Source organism: Natrix helvetica (genome assembly GCF_964273705.1).
Source record: "Natrix helvetica genome assembly, chromosome: 4".
Classification (NCBI taxonomy): domain Eukaryota; kingdom Metazoa; phylum Chordata; class Lepidosauria; order Squamata; family Natricidae; genus Natrix; species Natrix helvetica.
The window spans coordinates 70,728,866-70,743,776 of record NC_138550.1 but is presented as its reverse complement, the minus strand read 5'-3'; the positions used below and the strand labels follow the sequence as shown (position 1 = coordinate 70,743,776).

The following is a 14,911-nucleotide window of genomic DNA, read 5'->3' as shown; positions in this document are numbered from 1 at the left end:
CATCTTAGCTGAGATCTCACTGGGGTCCTCCATTTTTAAAAACGTGGCCAAAGCATCTGCACAAACTTTTCTTAAGTCCTCTCTAGGGTTCTCTCTTATGCCCCTAAGCCTGATAGCAAACTCCATGGATCTAAATTGTATCATAATAATTTCATTATCCATCCTTTGCATATTCCCTTCCATTTCCACAAATTTCAAATCTGTTTCTTTTGTTTTGGATTCCAAATCCACAGCTAATTGATCAATTTTGTTGTCCACCTTGAGAACCACCTCTGATAATCCCATTGCGATAGTTTGCATATTTTTATCAATTTGATCGGACCTTTTTATAGTGTCTTGGACCATTTGTTTAATCTCTTTAAGTTCCTTGCCTATAAAGTCTTTCAAGTCCTGGAGATTCATTGGGGGAGCTGCCCCTTGATCCGTTGCCATAATTAACAGAAAAAAAAGGAGGACAGTTCTTTCCAGCTTTCTCACAAAATACTCTTCCAAGTAGGTCAGGTTATGCAAACCGACTTAAAAGTTGTTAATAGCTATTTCAGCCGCCCCAGCTATCAGCAAGCAGTTAGCTTTCGTTTTCTTTAGGTTTTCAACTATAAATCAACGCCATTTTGAATTCTTTGTTCTTAACCTACGCCTCTCAAATTCAGCAGTAGCGTTCTTTTTTTAAAAAAGATTTTTCCCCCCCACTTAGAGCTTACTTGCAAGTGTCTTTCTTCCTTCTGGGATGTTGTTAGAAGTTGAGGCTGATCCCAGCGTCTGGCTCCACATTAGCGGAGGACATCAAAAGACCGGAGAATGCAACAACTGCGAGGGGGGGCATTCCTTGCCGCACTCCAAAGGCTATAAATCCTTCCGGAGGGCTACAAGTGGCTCAACCCGACAGCTGAATCTCTCCCTCGTAAATTCCAAGAATTTACGAGCGTCCAAGGCATTAAAGATCTTAAAAAAAACACCTCTACAGCCTAATGATCTGACAAGCTCAGAGAAAGCTTGCCTTCGACGCTCAAGGAAAAACCCCGAAGGTGTCCATGGACTTCTTGACGAAACTGCCTCCGTCGTCCGGTTTCACTACAGTCCTAGTGGTGGTGGACATGCTCACCAAGATGGCGCATTTCATCCCCTGCCGGAGATTGCCGACAGCCCGCGCCACCGCCCGCATGTTCATCCAGCACGTGTTCCGGCTGCACGGCCTACCTGACCGGGTCGTCTCCGATCGTGGTACACAATTCACAGCCCAGTTCTGGAAAGGGCTGATGGCTGCTCTTGACGTTCAAGTTTGTCTGTCCTCGGCGCACCATCCCGAAACCGATGGAGGGACGGAGAAGGTGATTGGGATTCTGGAACAATATCTGCGCTGCTTCGTGAACCAGTAGCAGAACAATTGGGCGGAGTACCTCGCCGTGGCGGAGTTTGCGTTCAACAACTCGCAGCTCTCCTCCACACGGACGACGCCTTTCATGGCGAACGTTGGGTACCACCCTCGTTTTTTCCCTCTCACCCCCGTGGACTCTCCGGTCCCCGCAGCGCAGGATTTCCTCTCTGAGCTTCAGGCGGTTCACCAGATGGTGCGCCGCTACTTGAATCAGGCGAAGGAGGATTACAAGCGGGTGGCGGACAGGTCTCGCCGTGCGGTGCCGGAATTGGCCGTGGGTGATCGCGTGTGGTTGTCCACGCGGCATCTTCCGGCCTACGAGGAAGTTGGACCACCGGTATCTGGGGCCGTTCCCTGTGGAGGCCATTATCAATCCGGTGGCCTATCGCCTGACCCTCCCGCGCTCGATGCGAGTACACCCGGTGTTCCATCGCTCGCTCCTGATCCCTGAGCGGTCGGATTGTCCTCTCCGACGTCCCTCTTCGCCCCTGCCGTCGTCGCCTGAGGTGCACGCACGGCCATCACACAGAGTGACCCGGATCCGTGACTCGAGATGGCTCAAGGGTCGGTTCCAGTATTTGGTCGACTGGGCGGATGAGGACTCGGACGGGGGGACCTGGACCGATGCAACGGCTGTGCATGCTCCAGCTTTGGTGCGGGCCTATCAAGGGGTGTCGCTGTAGCTGGATTGCTGCCCAGAGTGCTATCTTGACCTTGGTAGGCTGGATTGCTGCCAAGGTGGAACCTGTATGTCAATAAACATCTTTGAAGAGACTTTGTGTCGGAGTGTCTTGGTATACAAGAGGAGGGGGTCAGAACAATTCTCTATGGGGTTAAGGTCAGGCGAGTTTGCTGGCCAATCAAGCACAATAATCCCACAGTCATTGAATCAGGTTTTGGTGCTTTTGGCAATGTGGGCAGCTGGAAAATGAAGTCAGCATCCCCATAAATCTCGTCTGCAGAAGGAAGCATGAAGTGCTCCAAAATTTCCTAGTAGACGGCTGTGTTGATCCTGGTCTTAATGAAGCATGGTGGTCCAAAGTCCTGTTACTCAGTGGTCCAAAGTCCTCTTTTCTGATGAGAGCAACTTTTGCATCTCATTTGGAAACCAAGGACCCAGAGTATGGAGGAAGAATGGAGAGGCCAATCAAGCACAGTAATCCCACGGTCATTGAACCAGTTTTTGGTGCTTTTGGCAAAAGTTGCTCTCATCAGAAAAGAGGACTTTGGACCAAGGAGCAACAGGACTTTGGACCACTGTGGTTCATTAAGACCAGAGTCAGTGCAGCCGTCTACCAGGAGATTTTGGAGCACTTCATGCTTCCTTCTGCAGACAAGCTTTCCAGCTGCCCACGCTGCCAAAAGCAGTGGATTTGGGGTTTTCATGCGCTGTATGCCATAATCATCACAATTATGACAAATCACGGCTTGAACTATCTTCTTTGCATGTAATGAGTCTTATCTCATATATTAGTTTCACCTTTTAAGTTGCATTACTGAAATAAATGAACTTTTGCACGATATTCTAATTTTTCGAGTTTCACCTGTACATTGCATGCTTAAGCTGCTTCTACTTTCTTCGAATTTGGATGCTTTTTAATTCCTGTAGTTAACTGTCAATGGCCTGTGAAATGCTGTCCAAAGATATGGTGTTTTAAACCTCATTAGAGAACATTCCTTATTGCTACTTCAAAAAACCAATAGCAAGAATCAAGAGAGGTTGTTGTCATTGCATTTTTTAATTAGCGGACAATATTGTGCTACCAAGTCAACCAAAGCCAGAGGGTTATAGTATTGATCGTGAAGCAATGTCCAATCACCATCAACAAGTATAAGAGGACTGGAATTGCTGATGTTTTTTTGAAAAAGATAATGTAGCTGGGCAATCTTTAAAGTAGTCTTCTTTTATGCTTCATATATGAAACAGTTTAAATGTATTTCACTTACCCAACCTGAACCTGAATTATTCACTGAAGATTAAAAAAAATATTGGAAGTGGGGTTGAAGAAATAAAAGTAGAAAATTCAGCCATATATTTTTTAACAAAGCTATCAGGTTTAGTTGATTATTAACAATTACTAGATATACAAAGATTCATATAGATGCTCATCAGTTATTTAATATAAAAGTGCCGTGTATCCTAAGGTAGGAAATTGCATTCTACAGACATGGGAGTTATCCCAGAATTGATTTTTTAATTGTTGTTATTTGCTCAATGTCAGGGACATCTGATCTCAGCATGAGGCCTAGCAAAATTGCTGATTGTATCTTGATTTTGGTTTTTTTTAATCTAAAATATTTATGTCTTAGGATTTATTTGTGGCATTTAATAAAATACCCTGGTGATAATTGATTTTGTTAAAGTTGCAAAGACAAGACAGAGTTTATATGCAGGACATTTTAAAAATATACTAATGGTTATTGTTGAATTCATGTATTGTATAGTTGGTTTGGGTTTTGCTTGGTATGTAGCATGAATCCTGATACTTTGTGTTTTGTTACAATTTAGCATATTGTTTGGTTTGGGATATCTATTCATTGACATTTGTCTTCAGCAGTGACGTGCAGTCAGGTGAGGCAAGTGAGGCACAGCCTCACCACTCTCATCATGAAAAAAAAAAGTAAAAGGAAAAAGCTGAGCTAGTTGCTGCCTCACCGTGGATGACTCTGCTTAACCTCACTGGTGCTCTCCCTCCCCAAGTGTAGTGACTTCCTCCCCAGGCCCCCATTCATTTCTCTCTCTCACACACACAGCTGGATAAAACTATATAAAAATCTAGCCCAGCTTCACTGATTACAAGTTTGAAAAGGCAACGTGGCTCCGCCTGCAATCAAACTACACTTGGGGAGGGAGAGCACAAGCGAGCACTGAGGAGACCACAGGAGGAGGCAGGAAGCCAGGCAAAGAGCCATGCTGTAGTACACACACTTCCCCCCAGCCTCTTTCTTTTGGAAGGCTCGGCTCGGCTCCCCTCCGGTTTCTCTGCCTCTCCTCTCACCCCAGCCTGCCAGCAGGAGGTGGTGGGTGGGCTTTATTGTGTTCTAGGCATTTCCCACCCAGACAGCAGGCTGCATTTGCAATGGTGGAGGTGTTTGGGAAAGGCAGCAGGGGAATGGGGGGGTGGGATGGCAGAGGAGCTGCTTTCAAGCCACTGGAAAAGATATCCAATCCAACTTTTGTGTGTGGGGGGGTTTGTTTGAGAGTGAGTGAGAGAGGGAAGGGGTAGGAGAGATAGTCCAATCCAACTTCTGTGTGTGTGTGTGTGTGTGTGTGTGTGTGTGTTTGAGAGAGGGGAGGAAGGGAGAGAGGGAGGAAGGAGGGGAAAGAGAAGAAAAAGAAAAAGAAAGAAGGAGCAAAGGAGAAAAACAAATGCTGTCGCTTTAAATTGGAACTGAGCACGCCTGGCTGTGGAATTCTGGGAGTTGAAGTCCACAAGTCTAAAAATATTTGAAACCCAGCACTGTGTCAGTGCCTCACCAGTCATAAACCTCACCGCACGTCACTGGTCTTCAGTGAATTGATCAAGGTAGAGCAATAGAAATAGCTTTGACATCTGACTCCTGACTCTGTTTTTGCTTTCGAGCTAGTTTTTAAACCATTTTTAAAAAGCCTATACGTAGCTAAATGCAGCATTTTTAGATGGGCACCAGTGCTGGATTCATTAAAAGCCACTAGGTTTCATCCCCAGACCCTGCCTGTTTATCAGATAATTAAATAATCTATTTGAGGTTTACAAAAAGTTAGGCAATAATTTAATGAAAAAAAGGATTGAAAGCATAGATTAAACAATAATGAAATGCAGATACAGAATAACAGAGTTGGAAGGTACCTTACAGGTATTCTATTCAGGGGTGTTTGTGCATGCATGCATGGGGGGCATGCAGGGGGGATTGAATTATGGGTGTGGGCACACTTTTCAGCACTCGAGCCAAAAAAGGTTAGCCATCACTGCCTTATACCATTTCTGACAAATGGCTGTCCAGTCTCTTCTTAAAAATCTCCTGAAGCACCCACAGCTTCTGAAGGCAAACCATTCCACTGATTAATTGTTCTAACTATCCTTAATTTTAAGTTGGATCTCTCTTTGGTAATCTTCCATCTATTACTTCTTGTCCTGCTCTCATGTGCTTTGGAGAATAGGTTGATCGCTCTTTTTTGTGACAGCCCCTTAAATATTGGAAGACTGCTAGCTATCATGTTACTCCTTGTCCCTCTCTTCCTTAGACTAGACATACCTCATTCCAGCAACTGTTTATATATGGTTTGGCAACCAGTCCCCTAATTATCTGCTGCTCCTTATACTCTTTCTAGAATCCCAATCTTTTTTGTATTGTAGCAATCAGAACTGGACACAATATTCTAAGTTTAGTCTTAAGACTGCAGTATTAAGCAGTACAAATACTTCATGTAATTTTGATATTATCCCTCTGTTGATGCAGCCTAGGACTGCATTGGCTTTTTTTAGCAGCTGCAGCATATTGCTGGCTCATACTCTGGTAGTGGTCCACTAAGATATCTAGATCCCTCTCAGAGTTACTTCTGTTGAGCCCTATGCATTTGATTTTTAATAAAAGAGAATATTTGTAGCTCAGGATTGAAATGAGAGTTCTTTAGTGCTCTCTGAGCTTGGTGGTTTCTTGTAGCTGTTTCATTGCCCAAGCTACGTAATATCATCAGTGTTACTAAGGAATGGGGGTTTGCTCTCGGTTTATAGTCTAGTGACTTTCCCTATCAGTGTTGGTGGGAGTCGTCTTGGAAATTCTTTGATTGGCCTGTGTAATGTTCGTTTGTTTGGCAGTTTCTTGATTGAGGTACTGTTTATTGTTTACTTTTAATTGTTGATCTGATGTTAATCTATGCTCATCTGGGTTGCTGGTGGGGAGGCATTTTAGTATTTTGTTTTGGTATTTTTGGCTTGATTGTCTCTTAGGCATTGTATGTAGATATTTTTGATATTTATGTGTCTATTGATAGCTAATTTGTCAGAGTGCCAGGCTTCTAGAAATTTTGTAGCATATTTGGACTTGGCTTGGCCTAGGATGGTCACAGTTTCCCAGTTGAAACTATGGTTAGGTCTGCCCATATATTGTGAAATTAAAGAGTTTTCATCATGTTTTCTGACTTCTACTTGTTATTCATGGATGCATTTTGCCAGAATGCTGCCTGTTTGTCCTACATAGTTGTTGCAGTCATTACACTATTCAACTTATGACCTTAGTTGATCCCCAAATTCCTATTGCTAAGTGAGATGTTTGCTAAATGAATTCTGCCTCATTTTACACCTTTCTTGCCACAGTTATTAGGCAAATCATTGCAGTTGTTAAGATAGTAACATGGTTATTAAGTGAATCTGGCTTCCACATTGACTTTGTTTTTTAGAAGATTGCAAGAAGTGATCACATGACCCCAGGACACTGCAGCTGCCATAAATATGAGTCAGTTTCTGAGTGTCCAAATTTTGATCATGTGATCACAGATTGAAAAAGCCATAAGTCACTTTATTCAGGATTGTCATAACTTCAAATGGTCACTAAATGAACTGTCAATGACTACCTGTGTGTTATAGATGACTCCTGTTTTTTCCTTCTGGGCATGCTGGGTCTTTTGGGTCTCCACATTCTGTATCTTGAGTCTGTCTTCAAAAGTGTTGATTATTCCTCCCAGCTTGGTGCCATCTGCAAGTCTGATGAGTTCCCTTTCCATCCCCTCATCTAGATCATTTATGAAGATGGTGAAGCATATTGAGCCTAAGACTGAACTTTGCAGTACCCCACTGCATGCTTCCCTAGGTTTAGTTCCATTGAGAACTACTTATTGAGTGTGGTTGGTCAGCCAATCACAAATCTGCCTGGTGGTGACATTGTCACAAATCTTACCAAGCAGTAGGCCTTGGTCTACTTTGTCAAATGCCTTACTAAAGTCTAAGTAAACTGTGTTTACAGTATTCCTCTGATCCATTAATTTAGGCACTTTATCAAAAATGCTATAAGGTTTGTCTGGCATGATCTATTTTTGACAAACCCAGTTGATTTCTACTAATAGCTTTGCTTGTTTCTAGATGTTTGCAGATCCGTTGTTTTATTATTTTTTCCAGGATCTCTGGTATTGAAGTGAGGTTGATTGGTCTGTAGTTTCATAGATCCACATTTTTCTCCTTGCAGATTGGAATCATACTAGTTCTTTCCCAATCTTCTGGTGGTTTCCCGGTGCTCCAGGATCTTTGAAAGATATGGTTCAAATACACACATTAAACTTTGAAGTAGGATAACACTGCAGGCTTTACAGTTATTTGTCGCTTTGTAAGAAGATCAGGAAGTTGAATGACAAATGAAATCAGTAAAACTTGCAGAAAATAATGAGAAACCTCCAATGCGTGATCTGAAATTTAAAGCTCAGTCCTTGAAGATAAAATGCAGAAAATAACAGCTAGTTTTACTGTTATGCAGAATGAGATAGATGATGTTTACTTTGTGATCATTTGGTTTTGGATGTCATGAAAGAACTGAAAATTATTTTAAGTTATATTTATTTATGAATTTTTTACTTGTAGAGTGTGACTGTTATGGAACATTTTGTCTTATACACCAAAATAATTAGGCTCATTTTGATGACAGTTATGCATTTTGATTTGGGGAATGCCATTTGCTGCTGTGCTTTAAGTACAAATTGATTATAACTAGCCACTAAGAACAAGGTCTGTTTTCAAAACCCCTATGGTCACTGAATAGTGTTCCTCTTCTTTTTGTAATGTCTTTAGATATAAATATCGAATAACAAAACTGAACCCCTTGAACTCAGTCAGCTCTTTATGTGTACTCCAAGTATACTGTATAATAAGGAGGACTGAAACTGTGCATATAGCAAAGAATAGGCATCCAGAAAAATGTTTTATATAGAAGTAATCCATGACATGACGGCTATTGGGACCAGAATTTCTGTCGGTAGGTGATGTAGTCATAAAGTGTAATTGCATCACTTAGTGACAGTAATCCCTGCAGTTCTGGTTGCCTTTGTTAAATAAATCATATGGTCATTAGGTGAGGCAACTTCCTACTGACTTCTTATATCTAGGTCAGTGGGGAAACCAGCAGGAAATTGTGTCAGGTACTTGCAAATAAAGTGTCTGCTGCCAGTAGGGAAAGGCGGAAGGGGGTGCACAGGGCTGTGAGAGAGGTGCAGCAAAACGAGGGGAAGGTATGGAAAGGTGCAAGAGAGACATAGTGGGGTTTAAGGGGGATCAAGCAACTAATTCTAGCTATGTGAAAATTCTGGGGACTAGTCATAACCACCATTCATTCAGTGCTGTCGAGGACTATCTGAATGTGGAAGCTGCAGATTGATATAAAACATAATTATAGGGCTGGAAGGGACCTTAGAAGTCTTCTAGTCCAACCCCTTGCTGAAGGCAAAATACATTTATAACATCCCAGTTAATTTTTTGTCCAGTTTATTTTTGAAAACCACCAGTGATGAAGCACCTACAACTCTGATTCCATTGCTTAACAGTTTAACAGAAAAGATCTCCTACTAGGTTCTAGGAAGCTCTTTAACAAGCTTCCACCCATTACTTCTAGTCCTTCCCTCAGCTGCTTTAGAGAATAAGTTGACTCCCTCCTCCCTGTGACAGCCCCTCAAGTATTGGAAGACTGTCCCCTCTAATCCATCTCTTTGACAGGCTAGACCAGTGATAGCTAACCTTTCTGTAAAAGTGTGGCAAAATTGTGCACGTGCTTGCACCCACAATTCAATGTGCTTTCCTGAAACCTGGGAAGGGCAAAAACAGCCTCCCCCAGCCCCCTGGAGGCCCCCCCAGAAGCCAGAAACAGAAAGCTTCCGAACTTATGGTTGGCCCACTGGGCCTGTTTTTCGCCTTCCCCAGGCTTCGGGGGCTTTTCTGAAGCCCAGAGAGGGCAAAAAACAGGCCCAATGGGCCAAAAGAAAGTTTGGGGATGAACTTCTGGTTGACCGGTTGGGTCCATTTTTCGCCCTCCCCAGGCTCCCGAGGCTTTCCTGAAGCCTGGGGAGGGCGAAAATGGCCTCCCCCGGCCCTCTGGAAGGCTGAAAATCAGCTGGCCGTAGGTTTGCCATCACGACGGGGCTAGACCTACTTAGCTCCCTCAACTGTTCATCATACTCTTTAGCCTCCAACCCTTTATCATCTTTATTGCTCTTATCTGCATACTTTGTAGGATCTTAGCATCTTTTTTTTTGTATGTAAACAATTTGGGAGATTATTTCCAAGATAGTAGTACCAAGCAGAAAAAAGTGCTATGGTTTAACCTGCTTCTGGAAACCTAATAATTCCTTTGGGTGGGACAATTAATTAGTTTCAAATGTTTATAAGCTATTTGATGATTGATTCTTTTCTCCTTCTCCTCAGGTATTATTGTAATGTATGTGACTGCGTAGTGAAAGATTCCATCAACTTCCTTGATCATATCAATGGCAAAAAACGTATGTATAACATGTTTTTCATGTACTATTTTGATACTATTATTATTGTTTTGTTATTATTATTAATCACTGCACAGTCAGCCAGATGTTCAGACTGGGTTTGGCCTTTTTTGTCTACCTGTTAAGTCCTTACCAAGGACCTGGGATAGGCAGATGTGGATGTTTGATAGTGTTACAGATATTGTCGCAGGATGGAAACTGTTCCCAGTAAAGCTGCCTTTTACAATTGACTGATGGTGCATGTGTCAATGCCAGGTGTTCAAATGGTCCTCTAGCCAGACTTTTTTGTATTTCTTATCGACAATTATTAAGTCTGGGATGTTATGTGGCAAGTGCCTATCTGCTTGAATTCTAAAGTCCCAGAGCAATTTAACTTCATTTTCTATGACTTTCTCTATTTTATGGTCCCACCAGTTCTTACTTTCAGGCAAGATATTTCTTGCAGATCTTCCAATACACCATTGTTGCTACTTTGCCACTGCTTGTAGTCAGTCTGCAATCTTGTTGAGCAGCATGCCAGATGGTCCACTGTTTCTTCACCTTCTTTGCATAGGTGGCACTTACTGCCTGTTGCAGTCTTCTAAATTCTGACTTTGTATTCATTTGTCCTTAAGGCTTGGTCTTGTGCAGCTAGAATTAGTTGCTTGATCTCTTTCTTCAAAGTTCCTGCTCATAAAAAAAATACCCAATGCTAATTCCCTGCTAGTAGAGGAACTAAATAACTTCTTCCCCCGCTTTGAGGTCAAAAGATCAGTCTCTGTGGCTCTAGCCCAAAGGCCCTCTGACCTCCAGCCACTCATCCTGGATGAACATCAAGTGAGAGCTGAGCTGAAGGCTGTAAATCCCAACAAAGCTGCAGGTCCAGACGGGGTGTTTGGGAAAGTGGTAAAAACCTGTGCTGACCAATTAACAGGGATCCTGACAAGAATTTTTAACCTCTCCCTGCAACAGGCTAGAGTCCCATCAGGCTTGAAAGCAGCCACAAGTATCCCAGTTCCAAAGAAAGCAGCCATAAAAAGCTTGAATGACTATAGGCCCATTGCACTGACGTCTATAGTGATGAAGTGCTTTGAGAGACTGGTCCTACAACACCTCAGGTCCTGTCTTCCACTAAATTTTGATCAACACCAGTTTGCTTATAGAAGCAACAGATCGACAGGGGATGCCATCACCACTGCTCTACATATTGCACTGAGATACCTTGAGAAATCTGGGAATTATGTCAGAATGCTTTTTATAGACTATAGCTTGGCCTTTAACATCATCTTACCAGGAATTCTCATTGAAAAGTTGACTGACCTGAATTCCCTCTCCTCACTTTTGAATGGATCAAAGATTCCTGATGGATCGTCCACAAATGGTAAGGGTTGGATCCTTTACATCTTCCACGCTGAAGCTCAGCACAGGCTCCCCTCAGGGCTGTGTGCTCAGCCCATACCTGTACTCGCTGTATACTTATGACTGCATATCCTCTGATCCATCCAACATCATAATAAAGCTTGCAGACCACACAACAGTGCTGGGTCTCATAACTGGAGGGGATGAATCAGCATACAGGGAAGAAGTCCAGAAGGTATCCGCATGGTGCACAAGAAACAACTTACATCTAAATACCAGCAAGACAAAGGAGATGAGATGGTGCTGGACTTCCAGAAGCACAGAGAGGAACCTGCCCCACTGTATATCGAGGGGGGCTGTGTGGAGAGGGTTTCCTCTTTTAAATTCTTGGGAGTGCTTATTAGTCAAGTTCTCACCTGGAAAAACAACACGTCTGGTGATTGGAAAGGTCCAACAGAGACTTCATTTCCTTAGTGTCCTGCGAAAAAATCAGATGGAACAATGGCTGATGACCTCTTTCTATCGGTCCACCATAGAAAGTGTCCTCACATATTGTATTACAGTATGGTATGCTGGTTTAACAGCTGCAGATAGGAAGGCACTACAGAGAGTGATCAATTCGGCACAAGAAACCATTGGTTGCCCTCTGACACCACTGGATGGCATCGCCAGATCTCGTTGCTTTAGCAGAGTAAGGAAGATACTCAGAGATGATTCACACCCTGGTCAGTGTCTCTTTGCACTTCTACCATCAGGCAAAAGACATCAAAGTATAGCCAGCCGAACAAACAGGTTTAAAGATAGTTTCTATCCTTGGGCTGTGAGACTTTTAAATACAACCACAATCACTCCACGCATACGCTAGTTTTTTTCTTTTTCTTTCTTTTTTCGTTTCTGTTATAATTTTGCACCAATGAGGTTAAAACTAATTTCGTTGTATTTAAGTACAATGACAATAAAGATTATACTTATACTTGTAACCATTGCCAGGTCTTGCTATTATCTGCTTTTCCTGTTATGTTTTTTTTAATGTACTGGCCATATAGTGCTTTGTCTTCCCATGCCTCCATTCTGTTCTTCATTTGATCTTTCTTGTAGGCCTGTTCGGTCTCTCCAGTGGTTAATAAGCCTTCCTGAACTTCAAAGCATCTTCATTGTCCTTCAGATATTCTTCCAAAGCCGTTTTTTCTTTTTCAATCATCTGATGTACTTGCAACATTCCACACCCACCTATTTGCCTTAGTAGGCAAAGTCTGTCAATGTCACTGTTGGATGAAGGACATGATTCATCACCATTATTTTTCTGATCTTCCTAACCATTGTTTTTAGTTCTGCTTCAGTCTGGTCCACTATTCCAGCTGTGTATCTAATTACTGGAATTGCCCAGGTGTTGATTACTTGATGGTATTTCTTCCATTGAGTTTGGACTTTAAGATATTCATTCTCTTGATGAATTCACCTCTAATCTTTTTCTTGACTTCAGTGTGCTTGATGTTTGTAATAATCATCCTCATCCAGACCCTCAATGTTATTTTCATAGGACATCTTGATTACTTCAGTTTTCACTATCTTTCTTTTTTTGATAGTGAGTGTGGCACAATTGTCCAATCCAAGTTCCATTGCTAAATGTTAGCTATATATACGGAGAATGTTGAACAGTGATTCTATTTCAGATGGTGTTTTTCCATCTACTGGTAGCTTCAGATCTTCCATGTAAAGGAAGTGAGGTAATTTGGCAAATGTTTTTGTTCTCCTAGGTGCTGCTTGGAGAGTCCAAGCATGGGTTAACTTCAGCTTGCTGCACAAGGACTGAGTTCAAAGTTTGTGTAGTCATGCCTTCTGCTCCTTTTAGAGGCCAGTTTTAAAAACTCAGTCACCCTAAAAGGACGCAGTTTGGGAGCTCCAGTACTTGAGCAGCAGAATTGGACTCTCCAAACAGTGTAGCCTTTATTATTTTTATCTTAAATTTGCTATAGTTTAGGTCTTTTTGCAGTTAGATTTTTTTTTTCCTCAGCTCTTCTGGGATGCCCGGAGCAGGCTGCTTGGAGCGAAGCTGCCTTCCGCCATTATCACGGTTGAGGCACCACCACGGGGAGTTTGTTCAGCAGTTGCTGACGAACCTGGGAACTGGTAGGAAGCTTAGGAATGCCCCAAAAACTGTCGGAGGACTTCCTTTCTTGCTCTGGAGGATCCTGTGAGCTCTCCGGATTGCCGACAGTCCCCATTGTCGCTAGGATCTGTGCAGCAGCCATTTTGGAGTGGTTTAATTTTGGCACATTTTTTCTTTCCTGGCTGTGTGCATTGGCTCCAAAGCAGATCGCCATCGGGAGGGGTATTAATTCAGCAACCTTGCTCCCGGCTGCCAGAAAGGTCTCCCCCTCTCCAGGATGAACTTTCTGTGCGGCTGCAGGGTGTTTGGCTGTGTGTCTAGGCCATACACTGCTTTAAAAATTGGCGCAGATCTGTGGGCGCTCTGGAAATTTCTGATAGGCGCCATTTTATTCCTGCTTGAGCTCTTCATCGCCTCAGGACAGTGACTGACCTATTTGGCTCCTTAATTGCTTCGCTTCGACTCCAGTGGCAGCAGATCCTGAAGGAAGGACATTTTATTGTGCTCTGACCCTTGACAATGGTAAGCAACAGCACAGCCAAGGATATTGAGCAAGCAGGTCCTTCCACTAGCAAGCGCAGCAGGCCCTGTCCTGCTGACAAGGTTGAGGGTGCTGGGTGTTCATCAAAGGGGAAACAACCCAAACCTAAGAAGGCCTCCAAAGCTGTGGAGGAAATTTCTGAGAGACGCCAAAGGGCCCTGGAAAAACAATTACAAAAAGTTCAAAGGCTTGCCAGGGCTCATTCTCCGCCTGTGGAGACTTCTGCAGGCCCTTCCCTGCCCATTTTCCATCGGGATATATCACCATCCCTGGCGGAGGAGAGGAAGCTTGACTTATCGCCCGATTCATCCAGGACGTCTCCTAGATTCCTCAGTCCATCCCTGGTTGAGGATTCAGTACATGAGGCCTGTTTTCCAGGGCGCTGCTCTGGAGAGTCCAAGCAAGGGTTAAATACAGCCAATCTGCCCAGAACTGAATTGAAACTTTAAGCAACGCCTCTGGTGCTGATTATCTTCAGTTTTTTTCAATTCAGCTACCCCAGTGGACGCGCTTAGAGTTTCTCTCCAATTCTGAGATAGATTGCTTGGACTCTCAAGAGTAATTTAAAGTAAGAAAATAAGAAAAATAGGAAAATAGTCACGCAGAGCAGGCTGGTGAGTCAAAAATATTATTTTTAATTGGCGTTCTCACCCTTGGCTCTCCTGGTGTCCAGGGCTTCGCTCAGGCTCCTCGAGGCCACAGGCAGCTGTTGAGGAAGACGCGTGGGTCTGAGTGCCGACGCCAGTGCTGTTGGGGCACCCCTACTGGGGGCCATTTCCCGCTGGGAGCCCGCTGTTGCCGTTTGCGCTTCTTGCAAGTCAGATTGTGGCGCGGGCTTCCAGGGCAGCCATTTTGGCCATTAGGGCTTTAAAATTTGGCGCGCAAAGCAGCGGTGAGTTCCGGCCGCCATTTTGGATTGTGCAACTTTCGGTTTCGTCGAGTAAAAAGTTTGCCACAGATGCCTGAAGCCTGACTCTTTGCAGGAGCCACTTGGATTCAGACTTGACCGGTGTGACCGGAGACCTGGGCCCCAATCCAATCGTTTCATAGCGGCGTGGGATTGTGGCCTGCTGAGTCACCCCCTTGGATCTC

General features: G+C 43.5%; 1 protein-coding gene across 1 annotated transcript in view; it reads left to right on the top strand.

The window, feature by feature from the left end:
* Positions 1-14,911, top strand: part of ZMAT2 (zinc finger matrin-type 2) — a 129,554-nt gene that overhangs the window by 72,512 nt on the left and 42,131 nt on the right. The window contains exon 4 of the mRNA XM_081950907.1: positions 9,757-9,830. Coding sequence (XP_081807033.1) covers positions 9,757-9,830 — 74 coding nt within the window. The remainder of the gene's footprint in view (positions 1-9,756; positions 9,831-14,911) is intronic.